This window comes from Podarcis raffonei, chromosome 8 (assembly GCF_027172205.1).
Source record: "Podarcis raffonei isolate rPodRaf1 chromosome 8, rPodRaf1.pri, whole genome shotgun sequence".
Taxonomy (NCBI): Eukaryota; Metazoa; Chordata; class Lepidosauria; order Squamata; family Lacertidae; genus Podarcis; species Podarcis raffonei.
In genome coordinates, this window is record NC_070609.1 from 5,201,640 (window position 1) to 5,225,279 (window position 23,640).

The 23,640-nt window shown below is 46.4% G+C and overlaps 2 protein-coding genes across 2 annotated transcripts in view; both read right to left on the reverse strand.

The window, feature by feature from the left end:
- Positions 1-22,267, reverse strand: part of LOC128418947 (zinc finger protein 197-like) — a gene marked incomplete at its 3' end in the record, with an annotated part of 31,926 nt that extends 9,659 nt beyond the window's left edge. Inside the window, 6 exon segments of the mRNA XM_053399153.1 lie at positions 628-1,957; positions 2,888-3,014; positions 3,275-3,357; positions 8,592-8,673; positions 8,862-9,507; positions 22,183-22,267. Coding sequence (XP_053255128.1) covers positions 628-1,957; positions 2,888-3,014; positions 3,275-3,357; positions 8,592-8,673; positions 8,862-9,278 — 2,039 coding nt within the window.
- LOC128418238 (zinc finger protein 345-like) lies at positions 234-22,271 on the reverse strand. The gene is made up of 7 exons (XM_053397741.1): positions 22,183-22,271; positions 20,196-20,682; positions 19,920-20,001; positions 19,059-19,141; positions 18,492-18,618; positions 15,833-17,555; positions 234-494 (listed from the first exon to the last, which is right to left on the reverse strand). Exons 2-6 carry the CDS (start codon positions 20,589-20,591, stop codon positions 16,057-16,059), a joined length of 2,187 nt encoding a protein of 728 aa, XP_053253716.1. The 5' UTR covers positions 20,592-20,682; positions 22,183-22,271; the 3' UTR covers positions 234-494; positions 15,833-16,056.
- Positions 22,272-23,640: the final 1,369 nt, after the last annotated feature.

Consider the following 23,640-nt stretch of genomic DNA (forward strand, 5'->3'; position numbering starts at 1 on the left):
TTACAAAATGCAGGCATACAAAAATCATGCCTAATACATTCTATTGAAAAGGTTAAATGCAATAAGTACTAGGACACTTCGAACAGAATCAAAATCTATAATATCTAATATTCAACCAACTATCACAAATTTTACCCCAAGTCCTTCCTAGGAAAGTTCAGCATGGACAGCCATCTCATCAGTTTCGCCAAATCACTCTTATCCCTCACCCCAGGCATGACGCGACGAAAATGTTCAATGAATGAATAAATCTTTATTTGCGTCAGCCACTTGCCATACCAATAAAACAACAATACAATATACAAAGAATAAAAATAAAAAGTCCGATATATAAAATGCATTCTAGGGTTTTGAGTCAATAGTCAAATAGTGGATCTTATTCTAATTGTCCCAGCGTTGCAACCCAATTCAAATTGCAACCTTTGCGGTCTCCTGCTCATCTTTATCTGCCAAGAGAAAGGAATACCTTCAACTCTGAAGAAGGTATTAAACACCTTGGCCAAGTCACAGTTCTGGGTAGGTAGTAGAAATAGCTATGAGGCACCAGATGTGGCAAAGAACCCAACTGCAATCCTCACCTCATATGAAATAAAGTCTCCTGAAATTAAATCTGTATACAGCCACTACTATGATTTGCCCCCAATGTGAGTTCTTTGATGGGAAGTGAGGCGGGCGCTGTGACTGAAGCTCTTCCCACATTCTAGGCACTGAAATGGTTTTCTCTTGTGAATTCTTTGATGGCTCGTGAGTTTGGCCTTCTCAATGAATCTCTTTCCACATTCCAAGCACTGATAGGGTTTCTCCCCTGTATGAATTTTGTGATGGGTTGTGAGATGGGCACTCTGGGTGAATTTCTTTCCACATTCCAAGCACTGATAGGGCTTCTCCCCTGTATGAATTCTTTGATGGACACGGAGAAGGGCTCTGAGAATGAAGCTCTTTCCACATTCCAAGCAGTGATATGGCTTCTCCCCTGTATGACTTCTCTGATGGGAAGTGAAACTTGTTTTCCAAGTAAAACTCTTTCCACATTCCAAGCACTGATAGGGTTTCTCCCCCGAATGAATCCTCTGATGGACAGTGAGCTGGCGTCTGTCAGTGAAGCCCCTTCCACATTCCAAGCACTGATAGGGCTTCTCCCCCGAATGACTCCTCTGATGGACATTGAAATGGCGTCTGTCAATGAAGCCCCTTCCACATTCCAAGCACTGATAAGGTTTTTCCCCTTTATGAATTCTCTCATGGGAAGCAAAACTGTTCTTTTTTCTGAAGCTCTTGCCACACTCTTGGCACTGATAGTGTTTCTCCCCTGTATGAATTGTGTGATGTACATTAAGCTGGCCTTTGTGTCTGAAGCTCTTTCCACATTCTTGGCACTGAAATAGTTTCACCTCGCTGTGAATTCTTTGATGGATCGTGAGTTTGGCTTTCTCAATGAATCTCTTTCCACATTCTAAGCACTGATGGGGTTTCTCCCCTGTATGAATTCTGTGATGGGTTGCGAGATGGGAGCTCTGGGTGAATTTCTTTCCACATTCTAAGCACTGATATGGTTGCTCCCTCGAATGAATCCTCTGATGGACAGTGAGCTGGCGTCTGTCAATGAAGCCCCTTCCACATTCCAAGCAGTGATAAGGTTTCTCCCCTGTATGAATTCTCTGATGGGAAATTAAACTGCCCTTTTGACTGAAGCTCTTTCCACACTCTTGGCACTGATAGGGTTTCTCCCCTGTATGAATTCTCTGATGGACAGTGAGCTTGTTTCTCTGTCTGAAGCTCTTTCCACATTCTAAGCACTGATAGGCTTTGTTCTGAAGGGGATTTCTTTGATTTGAAGTGGAATGGGAGCTCTGACTGAAGCTCTCTCTGCACTCTGAATATGGATACGACTTCCCCACTCTGTGGCTTTTGTCGTGGTCTCCCTCGTTCTTCCGCTCCAATTCATCACCACCTGCAACTGAGAGAGAAATACATTGGAGCCTCAGGAAGCAATGGAACCACCAATTATGGAGCAGTGCTAATTAATGCTTGTGGCCCAGGAAGAACTGAAGGGACTTAGATATGAGGTCTTCCTACAGGGTTTACTGCCTGAGATTCAAAAAGCCTGGTTATTTTCTGGGATGGATTTTGTTTGGCCTAATCATGGGATCTGTGCCATCTCCAATGTCACTCGTCTCTTTGGTCAACCAAGGACAGAAAGTAGCAAGAACTGAAACAAAAAATCTGACAGAAGCTACTTGAACTTCCTGAATCCCTTAGAAGCCTACATTTAAGAAGGCCTTTTGCCATTTAGAGGAGCCTGGAACAAATATGGAGGAGTATCTGATCTCCCCCAGAGGCTCTTCAGCTGAGCTCCTTTCCCCCTGCTCAGCACCCTGCGCCTCTGGTGGCCCTGGCCCTATGAGGGGAAGGAGAGGGGTCAGCCTTCCTTCTCCTCCTCCTCCTCTACATCTGGCCAGATGGTTCTCAGCCCGGCTGGAGTCATGGCTGCTTTCCTGAGGCCCTTCCTGTGCTGCTGCCCCTGGTGAAGGGGCCCTGACGGGAGGCTGTGGGGCTGCAGACAGGCCAGCCCTTCAAGAGCAAAAGGGGAGCCATCTTGGAGGGGGGTAGGCATGATGATGATGATGATGATAATGATAGTAATAATTTTATTATTTATTACCCGCCCATCTGTCTGTGTTTCATGCTTTGAAAAGGCAGAACTGGAGGAAGAATATTCAGAGGGAAAGCAGTCAATAGTCTTCCATCCAAGGTTTTCTGTGGGAGTGTTATAATCCCAGGTGCTGTGGGTGCTACTGTTGAGCCCCATCGAAAAATCAGAGGCTCTACCCATAGAGATATATCTTGAATTTCAAAGCAGATAAGATGATCCAAGAGGAAGCCTTACCGAGAGAGTCCAAGATCCCGCGATTCTCCTCCATGACTTCCTTGTGCAGAGCAATCTGGTCAGGATCCAGCAACGCCCACTCCTCGTCTGTGAAATGCACAGCTACATCTTCAAAGCACAATGGACCCTAAAAGAAAAGAAAAAGGTAGTCCTCTTAGACAACATCAAGGTCAACAGGGGGGCAATGACCGGGGGTTGAGAGGGGGAAAGCCCCATTGTGCGACTGATGGGGTGAATCCTGGCCACTGTTTGGTGTGGTGTGTAAACTGCCTAGAAGCCTATTTTAGCATTCAACCCTTCTTTCCTTGGCGGTTCCTCCCACCTTTCCTCTGTGTCCAACCCTCTTTCCATGACATCCTCTTTCCTCACATGGCTCCTTCCTCCTACCTGCTCTGCTTCCACAGGGGCAGCTTCCCCTTCGCCACCAAGAATAGATGGAGAAACAGGTCTTGCTGGCATCGTTCGGTCTCCTATGTGAGAAAAAGTTAAGTGCATGCTTCACTCAGAAGGAAAACTACAGGTGGGCCTTCCAAAAAGTAAGAGTAACCATGTAAACGTGGACGTTAGTAACCATTTCACATATTGTGCAAAAATACATTACCCTTTCTCTGGGCTCTTTACATTACCCTTTCTCTGTTGGCTGTTTGCAGTTTAGTAGCGCAGAGAGCTTGCTGGGGAGACCATGCATTAAAAAATAAAGGACTCAAAAATAACTTAAACTAGGTTTTAATAAGAAAAACAAAAACTCCTTTTACACTAAATACATTAACAACCAAACCAAACCAGACCCAACCACCAACCCATCCCCCAGGGTAATGGGAGAGCTAGGTGCTGCTCCTTATATACTACACCCAAATGCTGACACACCTTAATCAAATACAACTCAGCAGCACCTGCTACGTTTCACAGCTGTAAAGCTGGGTCTCGTTATCTTACTCTGGCCCTTGCTCTGGCCCCTTAAAGACATACACATCGGGTGGAACAATGATGAACCTTTACATTTAAAGAAACCATTCAACATTTCCCCTGCGGTTCATCATTGTGGAACAAAAACATAAAGCATACTTTGTACATGTCTTTCATGTGTAACCTTTGGAAGTGCTTTAGTAAAAATGTCCGCAATTTGATTGTCACCTGGAACATATTCAAATACAATCATTTCGTCAGCAATTAGTTTCTTTACAAACTGTAAGCGTAACCTTAAGACTCTAGTGCGCTGCGTATTGGTTTCTGAACACAGGATAGCAAGTCCGCTCTGGGAATCAAGGTAAACTTTTACTGGTAGTGTTACTTGCATCTGTAGGTCTGCAAATACTTGCAGATACCATTCTACATCACGAGTGGCCTGAACGCATGCACATAATTCACTCTCTGTTGTGGAGAGACAAATAATGGTTTGTGTCTGGGACTTCCATTCAAATGGACAACCGTTATAACAAAACACCATACCAGACACACCCCTGCAATTATTTTGTTCCACTGCATGAGATGCATCGCAGAAAATTTCAAAACCTTTGTCAATACATGTTGTAAACTGCAACCTATAATGTTTGGTGTGTTTAAGGTACATTACCACTCTCTTAAGAGCAGAGAAACATTGTGTAGTAGGCTTTTCCACAAATTTTGCCAGAAAGTGAAAAGCATAAGTTATATCTGGTCTTGAGATTCTTTGAATGAAATTTAGCTTGCCTATAGCAGAACGATACAAAGTTTTGTTAGGAAATGGCTTATCTTCACCTGTAAAGGTGAAACCACACACCATAGGCGTTTCCTTGCCATTTGCATTTTCTAAACATAGCATTTCAACAAGATCATCAATTTTTGCAGTTTGATGAACCAGAAAAGATCCATTTTTGCCTTTCTCAATTTGCATGGATAAGTAATTTTTAGCTATGCCTAATTCCACCACATCAAATTTCTTCTGTAACTGTGATACTACCAGTTCATATTCCTGTTTAGTTTTTGTAGAAATTAACACGTCATCTACATACACACATATTTTTGTTACAGAGTTTGCCCTTTCCTTTATAAACACACAGTTGTCTGCCTTTCCTTGTGAAAAACCAATATCCAGCAATTCTTTTGCTAAAGTTTGGTGCCAGTTCCTTCCACTTTGGTGCAGACCATAAAGGGATTTATTTAATTTGCATACCAAACCTTCAGCGGCGTCTATGCCTTCAGGAACACGCATAAAAATTTGTTCTTTTAAATCTGCAAACAAATATGCAGTTTTTATATCTAGGTGATAAACCGAATGTCCACGTTGTGATGCATCTTTTAACAAAAGCTTAACTGTTTCATATTTTACGCTTGGTGAATAACACAAATCATAATCTTCGCCTGGAATTTGTTGAAAACCCCTAGCAACTAATCTTGCTTTGTACCTTACAACTTCATTTTTGTCATTCATTTTAACTCTATAAACCCATTTTGAATCAATAAGTCTCATATCTGGGGTTTGTGGTACAAGAGACCAAGTGTTATGCTCTTTTAAAGAAGCTATCTCAGAGTTCATAGCTTTATACCAATTTGCAGCTTGTTGCTTAGGTAATTTCTGAACATCATTGTAGCTTTTTGGCTCAAAAACTGCCTTATTGGCATACACAGTATTAAAACGTTCCTCTGCAAAACGTTGTGGCTTCTGTCTCTTTCTATCTGAACGTCTCAGTCCGGAAGGAGAGTCAGACTCCTCAGACTTAATGGGACTAAGTGAACCACTAGTTTCAGGTTGTAAATCATTGTCAGATTGAAGAGATGCCTGTTGGCTAAGCTCACGGTCAGAAAACTCAAGAGAATCTAACCTCCCCTCGGGTGCCTGTGACTTTAAATCATCAAACAAATTATCAGATTCAACAGGCTTTTTGTCTTTTCCCATTAATTCAGAAGCACCATTTCCTCCTGCTGCTGCTGCTTCTTCCTCTTCTTCCTCAATATTATCTATACCGTTAGTATCTTGGAAAACAGCAACACCATTCCAATTTACAATTTGTATCATGCTTCTGGTAATATGAAATTTGCCAGTTGCTGGTATGTAAATTCTGTACGCCCCCTGCTGGTAGCCCATTAATTTTCCCTGGACACTACGTTCACCCAATTTCTGCTTAGCGGGATAATGCATAATTACATCTGAACCCCAAATGCGTAGGTATTTCAGATTAGGGCGTTTTTTAAACAGCTTCTCATAGGGGGTGACATCTAAACCAGAATGATAACTGCGATTTCTAACATAACAAAAGGCATTGAGCGCTTCAGCCCAAAAGTCTTTGGGCAGATTAGCATCGTGCAGATACGTTTTAACCCCTGCCTGTAGGTCACGCTGCACAACTTCAACAAGCCCATTTTGCCAGGGACTTCGGGGGCAAGATAACTCATGAGTAGTCCCCTGCGCTTCCAGGAATTTCTCAAAATCCTCAGAAACAAATTCCCCGCCCCGGTCAGAAAACAGGTTCTTAATTGGTTTGTTAAAGTGCGTTTTTACCCAGTTGCAAAAAACTTTGTACTTCTCAAATGCTTGGGACTTCTCAGCTATTGCATAAGTCCAACAATATCTACTATACTGGTCTATCAGAGTAAGCCAGTACTTAGAACCTCCTAATGATGGTGGGAGTGGCCCAACTAAATCACAATGTACACGCTCAAATGGCTCAGTTACTTTCCTATCTGAGCACCTACCCTTGCGTGCAACCTTAATCTTATTCTTGCAACAGGATAGACATTGCATAAAGAATTTACATGGTTTTAAGTTGAGGCCATTAACAATATTCTTTGTCTTAATTACATCAGCAAAATTCAGGTGTCCCAGAATTCTGTGTGCCTCATGGACACACCCGGAATGTGGCCTTACATTCCTCAACCCCTGGCTTGACTGTGCTGCTCTGCAATTTATAGGCGATTGGGAGTAGGTGCGAAAATACAGTCTATATAAACCATCAGATTCCCGGGCATATAATAGACGTTTGTTCCCATCGAAAAACTCACACATTGACTTTAAGAAACGCACAGTTATGCCTTGACGAGCAAAGCACCTTACTGACAATAAATTGTCCACTGACGGGCAGTAAATGCAGTTCGCTATTGTAATGTTTAAAGAGTCAAGTTTAACGGTACCCCTGCCAAGCGACTGCAAGACTTGTGAATTGGCTAAATGTACATTACCAATATCCTCTTCGAAAGAAATAAACAAGCTTCGATCGTTGCAAATATGCTGAGATGCTCCTGAGTCCACAACAAAAGACTTCCACTTGGCACGTTTAAGTCTTTTACGATCTGTTGTCCTAGCATGGAAAACTCGCGGCTCGTTTCTGTCTCTACTATACGATGTCGGCTGCTGGGCTGACAACCGTGACTGATGAACAGAAACAGGCTTGGGAGTACTTTGCTTTCTTTTGGATCTGCAGTCCTTTGCAAAATGTCCTTGTTTATTGCAGAACCAACAACGCTTTGCAGCTTTAAATGCAGTTGTACCACCACAGGTTTGCATATGGCGTTCCTCATTACTTCTGGAAATAGGAGTGCTTATGGCACAAGCCTCCCTTCTGTCCAACTCGCCCATTAATCTTGCCGTTACCCCTTCCACAGTTAATTGTGCTGGTGGAACAGCAGATATCTGGCTAGCTATACCATCGAAGTCCTCATTAAGGGAACATAGAATGATAAAAACATACTGAATATCAGGTATCTCCATGTCCCTTCGAATTAATTCGCAGCGTATTGCCTCCAGACGTCTCAAGTGTGCTGCCAAATCACCACCAGGCTGCAACTTCGTCTGGTACAACTGCTTGAAAAACGTCAATGCAGATGCTGACTCTTTTCTAACATGCACTGCTGCAAGACTGTCCCACATTTCTTTGGCAGTTTTCTTATTTCTTATATAGACTACTTGCTGGTTGCTGACTGCCAAATTAATTATCGCCCTGGCTTTTGCATCTCCTTTCGACCAAGCATTAGTCACAGGGTCAGGAGGGTCATCAGTTACATAGGTCCATACTTCTCTAGAGGTCAAAAGCGCCTCCACCCGAAAAGACCATAAACTATAGTTCTCATCTGTTAGCTGTGGGAAGACCAGAGCCTTCTCAGCTTCAGGAACCCGGTCAACCATTCTGGAACTCTTCCAGACCCACAGAACTACGCTAACAGGAGAAGGAGTTTTCAAACCTTTCTCAGAGTCAAAAAATATGCAGTCATCCACTCAGCAGCTGGGCCCATAACCAAAGATGTTGGCTGTTTGCAGTTTAGTAGCGCAGAGAGCTTGCTGGGGAGACCATGCATTAAAAAAATAAAGGACTCAAAAATAACTTAAACTAGGTTTTAATAAGAAAAACAAAAACTCCTTTTACACTAAATACATTAACAACCAAACCAAACCAGACCCAACCACCAACCCATCCCCCAGGGTAATGGGAGAGCTAGGTGCTGCTCCTTATATACTACACCCAAATGCTGACACACCTTAATCAAATACAACTCAGCAGCACCTGCTACGTTTCACAGCTGTAAAGCTGGGTCTCGTTATCTTACTCTGGCCCTTGCTCTGGCCCCTTAAAGACATACACATCGGGTGGAACAATGATGAACCTTTACATTTAAAGAAACCATTCAACAGGCTTCACGTGTCTTCCCCAAAAAAGATGAGAATAATTCACGGATTAGTTTTGAAAACAACATTATGTGACAAAATGGGGGAGAAAAAATCCTTCCTCCTTACCCAGTGGCCTTACTCTGGAGTCCAATGGAGTTCTCTCTACTTCAGAGGAATCCAGACCCATTTCTGGAAACTGATCCTTCCCCTGCACCAAGCATTCAAAAGAATTAGATTAGAACTGGAATGGCAAAGGACACAAAAACTTTAGGGGTATCAGATATCATTCCTCGGATGCTTTCCAAAAAAAAGATGGGCAAATAAGTAGAGAATTGGGGGATACTCTCCCTCATGTTTGGAGCCCCTTGGGAGTATCCAGAGGAAAGTCTCTCTCACCTGCTTTGTCTCTGCCTGCTTTCTCTCCTCTGCCTGACTCAGGAGGAAACCTTCAGCCAGGGCCACCGCCTGGGAACTGGTCTCCACTCCACATTCCCTCACCCAGCTCTCCATCTCTGCTGGAAGCACAGCCAGGAACTGCTCCAAGATCACCAGGTCCAGCATCTCAGCTTTCGTGTGGGTTTCTGGTTTCAGCCACTGGCGGCAAAGGTGGTAGAGTCGGTTGCAAACCTCTCGGGGTCCTTTGGCCTCCTGGTTGCAAAGCCGCCTGAGTTGCTGGCTCTGCACATCTGAGCGGAGGGTGTCCTCCTCACCCAGGATCCTTTGGACAGACTTTCCCCAGAATCCGCCATGGCTAAGAGTTTGGATGGAATGGCCTCTTCCTGCTCCACGCCCAGCTGAGTCTTGCTCATCCATCTCTGTTCTCAGGACACCTCCAAGAAATCGAAAGAAGTCCCTATGTCTTCTGCCAAGTTCTGTCTGTCCTAATGAGAGGTTTTAGCAAATTCTAAAAAGCAAATATATTTTTCTGATGTACCGGTAAATCTGATACACAGTCAGGTGAATAGAAATATTCCCTGGGCAAGTGTGGATGAGTCTTGCTAGGAACCAGGGCTGCACTGCACCACAACTCAGACTGAGCTTTCTTTAAAAAATAAAGGAAGGAAGGAAGAAGTCAAAATGGATGAGTGAGTCATCTGGACCCAGGGCAATAGTGGGGGTCCCTCCCACCCCCAAATGTCAGGGCACATTTCTTTCCTGCTTCTGCCTCATGTTGCAGCACTTGCAATCTCCCACATTCTCAAGACTCCTGGGGTGGGTCCCTCTTTCTTTATTCTGAGGGCCAGATCTTTACCTGGCCACCTACCTGAGGACCAGAGCTTCACCTGGCCAAAGAGCAGGTAGGTGGGACCATATAACTTGTGTGTGGGGCCAAAGGACTTTGTTTAAAAAAGAGAGATACAGGATTTGCCTTTTTTCTGTGATGGTATTAATTTTATTAATATTGCAATATACTCTTTTAATATACTCTTTTAGTCTGCCTTGGAAATTCTGGGTGGACATCAAGTAATTGTTTATGATGATTGGGGGGGAAACTTGTCACAGGAGGAGGGGAGACCAGCTAGAATCATCCCTACCTCTTGGCCTCCGTCATCCGAATCTCCTGCCTCTGGATCTACATTGCTCTCTGCCACAGATTCCCCTCGCTCACTAAGCCCCGTTACCTCTTCAGTTTCAGACACCTCCTCCTCCCTCTGACCACTCATCATTGCCACCAAACCCCTCCCCTGGCCCAGAGCCGCCTTCCCTTGCGGGTTCCCCAGCTGGTTCCCCTCACCATTCCTCTCTGCCCACCCAGTCCATGCAGCTCCCGCCTTGCATCCTTTATTCTGTTATCACCAGGTTGGGCTCTGCTAACCTTTTGGGTGAAGGCAGTCCAGCCTCCTGTTCTCACTGAGGCCAACCTGGGGCCTCTTCTGGGAAGCCCACCAGCAGGGCTGGAGCCCAGGGATAACTCTCTCCCCCTGCATGGCTGCCTCCAACTGTGGGGGCCAGGAGCCTGAATTGGCCTCATCCTCTTCTAAAGCCATCTGGCTTGGTGGCCATCCCTTTCTCCTGTGGATGGGAGTTCCCTGGGTCTACCTGCACACTGCGACATGGAAGGACTTCATTTATTTCTACCTCCAAATGTGTCCGTCTAGCTGCCACCTGGGTTAATGAGCGTGCCTGTTTCCTCAGTCCCATCGGGGTTCCTTTGCATGCCCTTTTCTTCCTGACTCAAGCCCCCCCCCCCCAAAGGAGCAAGTGGCGTCTTGATGCAAAGGAAGAAGAGAGTTGCAGACCTCCTGCTACTTGCAGCCTCCCTGGTTTTGCAGAGAGGAAGGGGAACAGAACCTCTTATCCCTGGCTTGGGGATCCCCTTGCAGGAGCTGAGCAGGCTCCCCATGGACCCGCCCCACATCTCCCCAATGCACCCTAAGGCAGAAAAGAGAGGAAACTCACCAGGTCCCTGAAGGGAAATTGAGGCAGCTCCTGCAGAGGAGACGAAAGCCACTTTCCCCCTCTTGCAGGGAGCGGGAGGGGCTTTTGTTCGGGAGGACCTCGTCCCTCCTTTATTTCCTGTCCTCTCTAGGAATGCGTCTCAGTGCCTTTTAACCCTTGCAAGGTGGAGCAAACAATGTTAACATTCTCCTCTCTTAGGAGCCACGTGAATTGCAGAAAGAAACCCGAATAAGGCAGGGGAGCTCAGTTGGTAGAACATGAGTCTCTCTGATCTCAGGGTCTTGGGTTCGAGCCGCAGGTTGGGCAAGAGATTCCTGCGCGGCCGAGGGTTGGGCTAGATGACTCTGGGGGTCCCTGAGAAGGATGACTCCCTGGCCCTCGTGGCTGGCCTTCTGCGCTGCTCCTTGGAACCCTTGCAAAGCGGAGCTTCCCAGGCCCCCTTCTCTCTCTTCTTGGGGGACCCTCCTGGCTGCCCTGCCCCCTGGGGACTCCCCCATCTCCCCAACACAACCTGAGCAGAAGAGAAAGAGACTCACCGGATCCCAGAAGGAGCTGAGACAACAGCCCTCCTCCTCCTCCTTGCAGGAAGGGATGGGAGAGAACTTTCTCCCTTGAATTCCGGTCCTCTCTAGGAATCCAGCCCAGCTCCTTTTAACCCTTGGCGCCCCGGGCGACCCAGCTCCCCCCTCTCCCCCCCTGCAAAGCCGGCATGGCCTGCACTCGGAGGGGGGCCTTATTTGGGGGACCCTCTGGACCGGCGTCTGAGCTGCTCCCTCCCTCGGAAACAGGAGCAGGAGGAGCACGAAAGGTCCTGCAAGGACATCCTCCTGGCGGGCCTTTTCCTCGTCACCAGCCTGGCTCTCATTTTGATGCCAACAGCACCTTGAAAGGACCGAGACCTTAAAACCGCACCAGCCTCTTCCCAACCCCATTTCCTTCGGCGTTACTCTCTTATTTTTTCTTGCTAATATAGTGGTACCTCGGGTTACGAACTTAATTCATTCTGGAGGTCCGTTCTTAACCTGAGGTACCACTTTAGCTAATGGAGTCTCCCGCTGCCGCCCTGCGATTTCTGTTCTCATCCTGAGGTAAAATTCTTAACCCGAGGTACTACTTCTACGTTAGTGGAGTCTGTAACCTGAGGTGTTTGTAACCTGAGGTGTTTGTAACCTGAGGTACCACAGCAAGGCATTTTCCTTTTAATATTTCCTATTTTCCCAAATAAAGACAACCCTTCTTGTGATATGTGGAAGCTCTAGGTAAACTTACCTATAACTATTTGTATCGCCTTGTAGAACTACAATCCGTTCCGGAAGACATTTGAAAACTCAGGCGCAAAGGAAAAAATGGAAAAACACGTAGCTGAAGCTGTTCAATGTCCGAGGCGCCTTCGAAAACAGAAGCAATTACTTCCAGGTTTTCGGCATTCGAAAACCGAAACATTCTGGTTCAAAGATGCTAAAAAACTGAGATTCCACTGTATATCAAATAAACTTCATTTGTCTAATATCCTTTAGATGTCACTACCTTTCTTCCCCCGCCTCACAATCAGCGACGGAAATGAGGATGGAAACTTTGTACGTGGGATGCAACATTTTATTGAAACAATGCAATGAGATTCTATTCCCTCTTAAATGCATTTCTGCCCTTAGCTCTTCCCTTCATCTCCTTTCTTCCATCTTTGAAGGGATACCCTGGAGGACCCTAAAGCAAACAAACTTGTCCATCTCTTGCTCCCTTTGGCGTAAGATGAACCAAGAACTCTTCTTCCTCATGGATACGATTCTTTCCTCTTGGCATACGCCCATTGTGAGTGATCGGAGGACAGCAGAAAGGGAATCATTGACTTAAGCTTCTCACAGAAGAAAGGAAAGTATTAAGTATGTGAATTGCTCATGTGATCTTTTTTTAAAGGATATTTATTGAAATTTTCAAAAAATAAAGAAAAAACAAAAAAAAACAGGAAAAAAACACACATATAATTTGCATTCCTTACTTTCAATAACATATTTCCCAGACTTCCCCACACCTCCCCTTCTTGTATTCCAGATCAATTTTTTTCGTTCAGCAAGTTCTTAACCCCAAATTTTACCTTATTATATTTACTTCATTTTAATTAACCAATTTTAACCTAAACCTCAGTCTTTATACGTCAGTACTTATTCTTAATATCTTTTTCTAAGATCGACCCCAATTCCCTTTCACGAGTTCCCCATTTTGATATAAGTAGCAAAACAAAATACAAAAAGAAAACAAAGTATAATTGTACACCCTTTGGATTCCCAAAGCCCCACTCCCCGCCTTTCCCGGTTTTGGGCTCCAACAAATGTCCATCAGTCTATCTGCTGTCAGCCTGGTGACCTCACATCCGAGGCTCTTAATTCTCTCTCAATTCCTCTCTGCCGGTTTTTTTGATAGTCCTTTATATTAAACACCAAATCTCGGAGAAGCTCTGTCCCAATAAGGTCCATATTTCTTCCAGCCAGACCTCCATATTTAAAAGTGTAGTCCAAATCTTGTTTCTTACTTCTTTTAAGTCCAAATGTCCCAGAAACTCCAGCTTCCACTTTAGTCAGGTTTGTAATCCATAAGTCTTCAGATCTCCACATGAGGAGATCTCTCCATTCCTCATTCTTCCATTCAAACCAGATTTTCATAATCTCATTCTTCTTTTCCTTTATATCCATCTTAGCAGGCCTCTGGCTCTCCTTAATCATCTGCGGCATTATAGCTCCTCCTTCCTTTCCCTCTAAATCGTCATATATCTCTTTCCCCACTTTCTCAAATTTCTCAGATTTCTTTTCTTGTTCAGCTGCAAAGATTTTTAGCTCAGTTACAAAAACTTTTTGTTCAGATACAAAGACTTGAGTCAAGTCCCTTCCAGTTTCAGCAAGTTTATTTACTGTTTCATTCAATATTGTAACATTTGTAGCCAAAACATTGCTTTGTTCTTGTAACTTTCCCAGGAGAAGAAAAGTCCTCTCCAGGTCAGTCAGTATTTTTCCATTTGCAGCCATTCTTGTAATGTCCCAGAGCCCCCTCTAGAGGAGTTCTGGTTACTTAGTATTCCTTCCAGTTCCAATCCAAAAGTCAAATTAACTTTTTCTCTTTGTTTTCAACAATTTATTACCTGAATGTAACAAATATAACCAGCAAAGGCAACAGAACAAAGCTCTCTTTTCCCCCAGCTTTGACAGCTAGTTTGACAGCTGTCAAAATCTTCTGTGTCTCTTCAACATGCTCTCTCACGGATCGCTCCAAGGTCCTGGGGGGGGGTGACGGTTCCACTCTCAAAATTAATTCTTATCCTCCAGCAAATTCACTTATACTGCCAAAATGTGAAATTAATTACTTTTATCCTCTCAAGAAGAAGGTGTTCTCTCAACCTTACTTATCTAGTCCTTGCTTTAAGATGTTTACAAGACGGGGAGACGGACTTCCTCTTTGCGCCTTCCCCGCTCGTGCCAAATCCAAAAAAGAAATTTAAAATCCAATTTCCGTATTACTCACGGGTTGTTACTTTTAGTCCAAATGTTCAAAGGAAGAAGTCAGCGCTCTCCGACCATGGCATGCGGCTTCGCTCCGTAGGGGAAGCAATTGACTCACAGCACCGCGCCGCTCCCTGGCCCCCGTTCCGAAGCCTTTAAAAAGGCTCCTTCGCGGGTCGGGGGGCGCAAATGGTGCCCGCCGAGTCACCAAGTCCACAGGCTTCAGCGCCTGTGGTTTCTGAGGGTCCCCGCGTCGCCGCGGCGGCAGGACCCATCCCCTACTGAGCAGATTCCCTCCGGAGCTCGGAGGGAATCCGCCATTAGTCGATCGCGCTAACCCGGAAGTCTCGTGAATTGCTCATGTGATCAGAATTTGCTTCTACATCACTGGTTCGTGACGCAGGGGAGGGAATACTTGAAACAAAAACTCAGAACCAATAGAATGAGAGCAATCTCAGCATCCTGCAGGGAGCTGGTTTATTCAAACTATTCCAATAGGACAGCCTGGCTAACCAGTTGTTCAGCAGAACGGCTAGTTCGAAAAGGCTGCCAGGAGGCATATTAGAAGAAAGGTTATATACAAAGCACACAAAGACTCATAAAATGCCACAACACTCTTCCACTTGCATCAAGAAAGGTTACAGGTCATGGGATGCGTGGCTTCATGCGGATATCGACTCCTCTGAAATTACCTTGCGGTGGGTGTCCCAGAGCGACCAGGTCATTTGGGTCGCATATGTCTCACTCTGACACCATGCCCATGGCAACCAGGACTTGCATGGGACTGTTGACATTTCAATCCCATATCTGACTTCCCTGGTACCAAAAGATGTGAAAACCTTTGGGGAGATATGTGAGTTCTCACACGGATGCTAGTTCAACTCCTTCCTCTTTCTCTAAACATCACCTGCCCTTCTAGGGTCAGATAAGGCTAGAAGAGGTAGGCAATATACACATCACAGCTTTACACAGTGCAGGAGGGTGGCATGGGGATTACAAAATGCAGGCATACAAAAATCATGCCTAATACATTCTATCAAAAAGGTTAAATGCAATAAGTACTAGGACACTTCGAACAAAATCAAAATCTATAATATCTAATATTCAATCAACTATCACAAATTTTACCCCATGTCCTTCCGAGGAAAGTTCAGCGTGGACAGCCATCTCATCAGTGTCACCAAATCACTCTTATCCCTCACCCCAGGCATGACGCGAAGAAAATGTTCAATGAATGAATAAATCTTTCTTTGCGTCAGCCCCTGGGCATACCAATAAAACAACAATACGATATACAAAGAATAAAAATTAAAAGTCCGTTATATTAAATGCACTGTAGGGTTTTGAGTCAATAGTCAAATACTGCCTCTTATTCTAATTGTCCCAGCTTTGCAACCCAATTCAAATTGCAACCTTTGACGTCTCCTGCTCATTTTGATCTGCCAAGAGAAAGGAAACTGTGAAGAAGGCATTAAACACCTTGGCCAAGAACTTGAAAGTCACAGTTCTTGGGTATGTTGTAGGAATTACTACGGGGCACCAGATGTGGCAAAGAACCCAACTGCAATTCTCACCTCATACAAACTAAGGGCTCCTAAAATTAAATCTGTATACAGCCACTACTATAATTTGCCATCAATGTGAGTTCTTTGATGGGAAGCGAGACGGGCCCTGTGACTGAAGCTCTTCCCACATTCTTGGCACTAAAATAGTTTTCTCTTGCTGTGAATTCTTTGATGGATCCTGAGTTTGGCCTCCACAATAAATCTCTTTCCACATTCCAAGCACTGATAGGGTTTCTCCCCTGTATGAATTCTGTGATGGATTGTGAGATGGGAGCTCTGGGTGAATTTCTTTCCACATTCCAAGCACTGATATGGCTTCTCCCCTGTATGAATTCTTTGATGGACATTGAGCTGGCCTTGGTGACTGAAGCTCTTTCCACATTCCAAGCACTGATAGGGTGTCTCCCCTGTATGAATTCTGTGATGGATTGTGAGATTGGAGCTCTGGGTGAATTTCTTTCCACATTCCAAGCACTGATATGGCTTCTCCCCTGTATGAATTCTTTGATGGACATTGAGCTGGCCTTGGTGACTGAAGCTCTTTCCACATTCCAAGCACTGATAGGGTGTCTCCCCTGTATGAATTTTTTGATGGGCCATGAGTTGGCCTCTTCGAGAGAAGCTCTTGCCACATTCCAAGCACTGATATGGTTTTTCCCCTGTATGAATTCTCTGATGGGAATTTAAACTGCCCTTTTGACTGAAGCTCTTTCCACACTCTTGGCACTGATAGGGTTCTCCCCCTATATGAATTCTCTGATGGACAGTTAGATTGCTTCTCTCCCGGAAGCTCTTGCCACATTCCAAACACTGATAGGGTTCTCCGCCTATATGAATTCTCTGATGGACAGTGAGCTGGCGTCTTCGAAAGAAGCTCTTGCCACACTCCAAGCAGTGATAAGGTTTTTCTCCTCTATGAATTATCTGATGGGAATTTAAACGGCCCTTTTGAGTGAAGCTCTTTCCACACTCTTGGCACTGATAAGGTTTCTCCCCTGTATGAATTATCTGATGGACAGTGAGCTTGTTTCTCTCCCTGAAGCTCTTTCCACATTCCAAGCAGTGATAGAGTTTCTCACCTGTATGAATTCTCTGATGGGAAGTGAGACTTATTTTCCAAGTGAAAGTCTTTCCACATTGCAAGCAGTGATATGGTTTCCCCCCGGAATGAAGTATGTGGTGGAAAGTGAGCTGGGTGCTCTGACTGAAGCTCCTTCCACATTCAAAGCATCGATAAGGTTTCTCCCTCAAATGAATCCTCTGATGGGCAGTGAGCTGGCTTCTTTGAAAGAAGCTCTTGCCACACTCCAAGCAGTGATAAGGTTTCTCCCCTGTATGAATTCTCTGATGGGTATTTAAACTGCCCTTTTGACTAAAGCTCTTTCCACACTCTTGGCACTGATAGGGTTTCTCCCCTGTATGAATTCTCTGATGGACAGTGAGCTGGTTGTTCTCCCTGAAGCTCTTTCCACATTCCAAGCACTGATGGGGTTTCTTCTCAAGGGGAGTTCTTTGATTTGAAGTGGAATGGGAGCTCTGACTGAAGCTCTCTCTGCACTCTGAATATGGATATGACTTCTCCACTCTGTGGCTTTTGTCGTGGTCTCCCTCGTTCTTCAGCTCCAATTCATCACCACCTGCAATTGAGAGAGAAACAGATTGGAGCCTCAGGAAGCAATGGAGCCCCCAATTATAAAGCAGTGCTAATTAATGTTTCTGATCCAAGAAGAAATGAGGGGAGTTAGATTTGAGGTCTTCCTCCAGGGTTCACTGCCTGAGATTCAAAAAGCCTAGTTATTTTCTTGGATGGATTTTGTTTGGCCCAATTATGGGATCTGTGCCATCTCCAATGTCACTTGTCTCTTAAGTCAACTAATGACAGAAAGAAGCAAGAACAGAAACAAAAAATCTGACAGAAGCTACTTGAACTTCCTGAACCCCTTAGAAGCCTACATGTAATAAGGCCTTGTGCATTTTAGAGGAGCCTGGGAAAAATACGGAGGGGTATCTTATCTCCCCCAGAGGCTCTTCAGCTGAGCTCCTTTCCCCCTGCTCAGCACCCTGCGCCTCTGGCGGCCCTGGCCCTATGAGGGGAAGGAGAGGGATCAGCCTTCCTTCTCCTCTGCATCTGGCCAGATGCTTCTCAGCCCGGCTGGAGTCATGGCTGCTTTCCTGAGGCCCTTCCTGTGCTGCTGCCCCTGGTGAAGGGGCCCTGATGGGAGGCTGTGGGGCTGCAGACAGGCCAGCCCTTCAACAGCAAAAGGGGAGCCATCTTGGAGGGGGATAGGCATGATGATGATGATGATGATGATGATGATAATGATAGTAATAATTTTATTGTTTATAACCCGCCCACCTGGCTGGGTTTCATGCTTTGAAAAGGCAGAACTGGAGGAAGAATATTCACAGGGAAAGCAGTCAATAGTCTTCCATCCAAGGTTTTCTGTGGGAGTGTTAGAATCCCAGGGGCTGTGGGTGCTGCTGTTGAGCCCCATCGAAAATTCAGAGGCTCCACCCATACAGATATGTCTCAAATTTCAAAGCAGATAGGATGATCCAAGAGGAAGCCTTACCGAGAGAGTCCAAGATCCCACGATTCTCCTCCATGACTTCCTTGTGCAGAGCTCTCTGCTCAGGATCCAGCAACGCCCACTCCTCGTCTGTGAAATGCACAGCTACATCTTCAAAGCACAATGGACCCTAAAAGAAAAAGGTTGTCCTCTTAGACAACATCAAGGTGAACTGTTACACTTTGCTCTGTTGTCTTCTGCCTCTTAACAGATGTTATGTGTTAATGGGATTTTTCTTCTTCACATTTCATTATGGACACATCCCCATTTGCCACATGGAAGGATCCCCTTCCTTCTTTCCCTGTGTGCTGTTCTTGCCAGGTGGGGAGGACCCTCCTGATGCCCTATAGACAACTTCAAGGTGCGCAGGGGGGGGGCAATGACAGGGGGATGAGAGGGGGAAAGCCCCATTGTGTGACTGATGGGGTGAATCCTGGCCACTGTATGGTGTGGTGTGTAAACTGCCTAGAAGCCTATTTTAGCATTCTTTCCTTGGCCGTTCCTCCCACATTTCCTCTGTTTCAACCCATCCATGACATCCTCTCTCCCCACATGGCTCCTTCCTCCTACCTGCTCTGGTTCCACAGGGGCAGCTTCCCCTTCGCCACCAAGAAAAGATGGACAAACAGGTCTTGCTGGCATCCTTCGGTCTCCTATGGGAGAAAAAGTTAAGTGCATGCTTCACTCAGAAGGAAAACTACAGGTGGGCCTTCCAAAAAGTAAGAGTAGCCATGTAAATGTGGACGTTTGTACCCATTTCACATATTAGTTGTGCAAAAATACATCACCCTTTCTCTGGGCTCTTGCCTTCACATGTCTTCTCCAAAAAAGATGTAGAGAACTCACAAATTAGTTTCAAAAACAACATAAAGTGACAAAACTGTCAGCATCGCTCTTGAGCCAGTGCCACGAACTGGACTCATCCACTTCAGCCCCAACTGGGCTAGGCGAGCTGGGTAGGACTTCCAGAGACCACCTTCTGCACAGGAACAGGTCAAAGTGCTGTGGACTCACAGCCTAGAGTTGTGAGCACTGGATTCACTTCCACAAGAAGACAGTCGTCGAACAGCAGAGTATAGCAGAGTATAAACGACTCGGAGAGCAGCTCTGTAGAATATCTTCTTTATTCTATCTACAACTATAATACACAACTATATACAGAGCTAAATGAGGTCTAAACAAAAAATGCTGAACTGCACTGAGTGTCTGCAGCTGCTCTTAGCAGCAACCTTATCTATACAGAGATCACAGTCTCTCTCTAACACTCAGTCTCTCTGTCTCTCTCTGATGTGAGGCTGGAGCGGAATAAGTAGAGAGAAGAAACCACCCCCTCCTCTCTGGAGAATCAGCAGAGAACATCAGCAGATTCTTGGATATGGGAGGGTTGAAATCTCCTCAAAAACGGGGGAGAAATAACTCCTTCCTCCTTACCCAGTGGCCTCTCTCTAGAGTCCAACGGAGTTCTCTCTACCTCAGAGGAATCCAAACCCATTTCTGGAAAATGATCCTTCCCCTGCAAGAGCAACAAGCAATCAAAAGAATTAGATTGGAACTCGAATGGCAAAGGACACACACACTTTAGGGGTATCAGATACCATTCCTCAGATGCTTTCCAAAAAAAGGATGGGCAAATTAGTAGACAATTGGGGGATACTCTCCCTCAAGTTTGGAGCCCCTTGGAAGTATCCAGAGGAAAGTCTCTCTCACCTGCTGCTCTGCCTGACTCAGAAGGAAACCTTCAGCCAGGGCCACCGCCTGGGAACTGGTCTCCGCTCCACATTCCCTCACCCAGCTCTCCATCTCTGCTGGAAGGACAGCCAGGAACTGCTCCAAGATCACCAGGTCCAGCATCTCAGCTTTCGTGTGGGTCTCTGGTTTCAGCCACTGGCGGCAAAGGTGGTAGAGTCGGTTGCAAACCTCTCGAGGTCCTTTGGCCTCCTGGTTGCAAAGCCGCCTGAGTTGCTGGCTCTGCACATCTGAGCGGAGGGTGTCCTCCTCACCCAGGATCCTTTGGACAGACTTTCCCCAGATTCCTCCATGGCTAAGAGTTTGGATGGAACGAAGCCTTCCTGCTTCAGGCCCAGCTGAGTCTTGCTCATCCATCTCTGTTCTCAGGACACCTCCAAGAAATTGAAAGAAGTCCCTACGTCTTCTGCCAAGTTCTGCCTGTCCTAATGAGTGGTTTTAGCAAATTCTATAAAGAAAATATATTTTTCTAATATACCGGTAAATCTGATACACAGTCAGGTGAATAGAAATGTTCCCTGGGCAATCGTGGATGAATCTTGCTAGGAACCAGGGCTGGACTGCACCACAACTCAGACTGAGCTTTCCTTAAAAAGTAAAGGAAGGAAGAAGAAGGAAGGAAGAATGGATGAGTGAGTCATCTGTACTAAGTGTAACTGGGACCCAAGGCAATAGTGGGGGTCCCTCCCACCCCCAAATGTCAGGGCACATTTCTTTCCTGCTTTTGCCTCATGTTCCAGCACTTGCAATCCCCCACATTCTCAAGACTCCTGGGGTGGGTCCCTCTTTCTTTATTCTGAGGGCCAGAACTTCACCTGGCCAAAGAACAGGTGGGTGGGACCAAATAACTTGTGGGGGGGGGGGCAAAGGACAGTGTTAAAAAAAGAGAGATACAGGATTTGCCTTCTTTCTGTGACTGTAATAATTTTATACTCTGCCTAATATTGTGATTTACTGTTTTAATCCGCCACGGGAATTTTGGGTGAACATCAAGTAATTGATTATGATGATGGGGGGGGGGAGCTTGTCACAGGAGGAGGGGAGACCCCTATTCCTCTTCACCAGCCAGAATCATCCCTACCTCTTGGCCTCCCTCATCCGAATCTCCTGCCTCTGGATCTAGATTGCTCTCTGCCACAGATTCCCCTCGCTCACTAAGCCCCGTTACCTCTTCAGACACCTCCTCCTCCCTCTGACGACTCATCATTGCCCCACCGCCCCTCCTCTGGCCCAGAGCCTCCTTCCCTTGCAGGTTCCCCAGCTGGTCCATGCAGCTCCCCCCTTGCATCCTTTATTCTGTTATCACCAGGTTGGGCTCTGCTTTCCTTTTGGGTGAAGCCAGTCCAGCCTCCTGCTCTCAGGTGCCAACCTGGGGCACCTTTTGGGAAGCCCACCAGCAGGCCTGGAGCCCAGGGATAACTCTCTCCCCCAACAGCTGGCATTCAGAAGCATGGCTGCCTCCAAGTGTGGGGGCCAGAAGCCATCGCTAGCCCTCTGCTCCTCCCTGAATTGGCCTCATCCTCTTCTAAAGTCGCCTGCCTTGGTGGCCATCCCTTCCTCCTGTGGATGAGAGTTCCTGGGTCTACCTGCACACTGCGACATAGAAGGACTTTATTTATTCCTACCTCCAAATGTGTCCGTCTAGCTGCCACCTGCGTTAATGAACGTGACTGTTTCCTCAATCCCATCGGGGTTCCTTTGCATGCCCTTTTCTTCCTGACTCAGTGACTCCCCCTCCCCAAAGGAGCATGCGGCGTCTTGATGCAAAGGAAGAAGAGAGTTGCAGACCTCCTGCTACTTGCAGCCTCCCTGGTTTTGCAGAGAGGAAGGGGGGCAGAACCTCTTATCGCTGGCTTGGGGATCCCCCTGCAGGAGCTGAGCAGGCTCCCCATGGACCCGCCCCACTTCTCCCCAGTGCACCCTAAGGCAGAAAAGAGAGGAAACTCACCAGGTCCCTGAAGGGAAACTGAGGCAGCTCCTGCAGAGGAGACGAAAGCCACCTTCCCCCTCTTGCAGGGAGGAAGCTGGGAAAGTGGGAGGGGCTTTTGCTTGGGAGGACCGCATCCCCACCTTATTTCCTGTCCTTTCTAGGAATGCATCTCAGTTCCTTTTAACCCTTGCAAGGTGGAGCAAACCAAGCTCACATTTTCCCTCTCTGAGGAGCCACGTGAATTGCAGAAAGAAACCCGAATAAGGCAGGGGAGCTCAGTTTGTAGAACATGAGTCTCTCTGATCTCAGGGTCTTGGGTTCGAGCCCCAGGTTGGGCAAGAGATTCCTGCGTGGTCGAGGGTTGGGCTAGATGACTTTGGGGGTCCCTAAGCAGGATGACTCCCTGGCCCTCGTGGCTGGTCTTCTGCGCTGCTCCTTGGAACCCTTGCAAAGCGGAGCCCCCCAGGCCCCCTTCTCTCTCTTCTTGGGGGACCCTCCTGGCTGCCCTGCCCCCTGGGGACTCCCCCGTCTCCCCATCTCCCCAAGACAACCTAAGCAGAAGAGGAAGGAGACTCACCGGATCCCAGAAGGCTCCACCGAGGCAGCACTTGCGGAGCAGAGAGACAACAGCTCTTGCAGGAAGGGATGGGAGAGAACCTTCTCCCTTTATTTCCTGTCTTCTCTAGGAATCCAGCTCAGCTCCTTTTAACCCTTGGCGCCCCGGGCGCCCCAGCTCCCCCCTCTCTCCCTCTGCAAAGCCGAGGCCCGAACATGGCCTGCACCCGGAGGGGGGCCTTATTTGGGGGACCCTCTGGACTGGCCTCTGAGCTGCTCCCTCCCTCGGAAACAGGAGCAGGAGGAGCACGAAAGGTCCTGCAAGGACATCCTCCTGGCGGGCCTTTTCCTCGCCACCAGCCTGGCTCTCATTTTGATGCCAACAGCACCTTGAAAGGACCGAGACCTTAAAAGCGCACCAGCCTCTTCCCAACCCCATTTCCTTCGGCGTTTCTCTCTTATTTTTTTCTTCCTATTACAGTGGCACCTCGGGTTAAGAACTTAATTCGTTCTGGAGGTCCATTCTTAACCTGAGGTACCACTTTAGCTAATGGGGCCTCCCGCTGCCGCCCTGCGATTTCTGTTCTCATCCTGAGGTAAAATTCTTAACCCAAGATACTATTTCCATGTTAGCGGAGGCTGTAACCTGAAGTGTTTGTAACCTGAGGTGTTTGTAACCCGAGGTACCAGTGTAAAGCATTTTCCTTTTAATATTTCCTATTTTCCCAAAAAAGGCCACCCTTCTTGTGATATGTGGAAGCTCAAGATAAACTGACATATTACTAGTTGTATCACCATGTAGAACTACTATCCGTTCCGGAAGACATTCAAAAACCCAGGCGCAAAGGAAAAAATGGAAAAATACGCAGCGGAAGATGTTCAACGTCCGAGGCGCGTTCGAAAACAGAAGGAATTATTTCC

What these genes read in the sequence shown, in the direction of transcription:
- LOC128418238 (XM_053397741.1), bottom strand. Translation starts at nt 20,591, where the DNA reads ATGGATGAGCAAGACTCAGCTGGGCCTGAAGCAGGAAGGCTTCGTTCC. An exon ending in TGAGTCAGGCAGAGCAGCAG is followed by an intron (nt 20,002 to 20,195) that starts GTGAGAGAGACT and finishes TTGCTCTTGCAG; the next exon opens with GGGAAGGATCATTTTCCAGA. An exon ending in CCCCTGTGGAACCAGAGCAG is followed by an intron (nt 18,619 to 19,058) that starts GTAGGAGGAAGG and finishes TTTTTCTTTTAG; the next exon opens with GGTCCATTGTGCTTTGAAGA.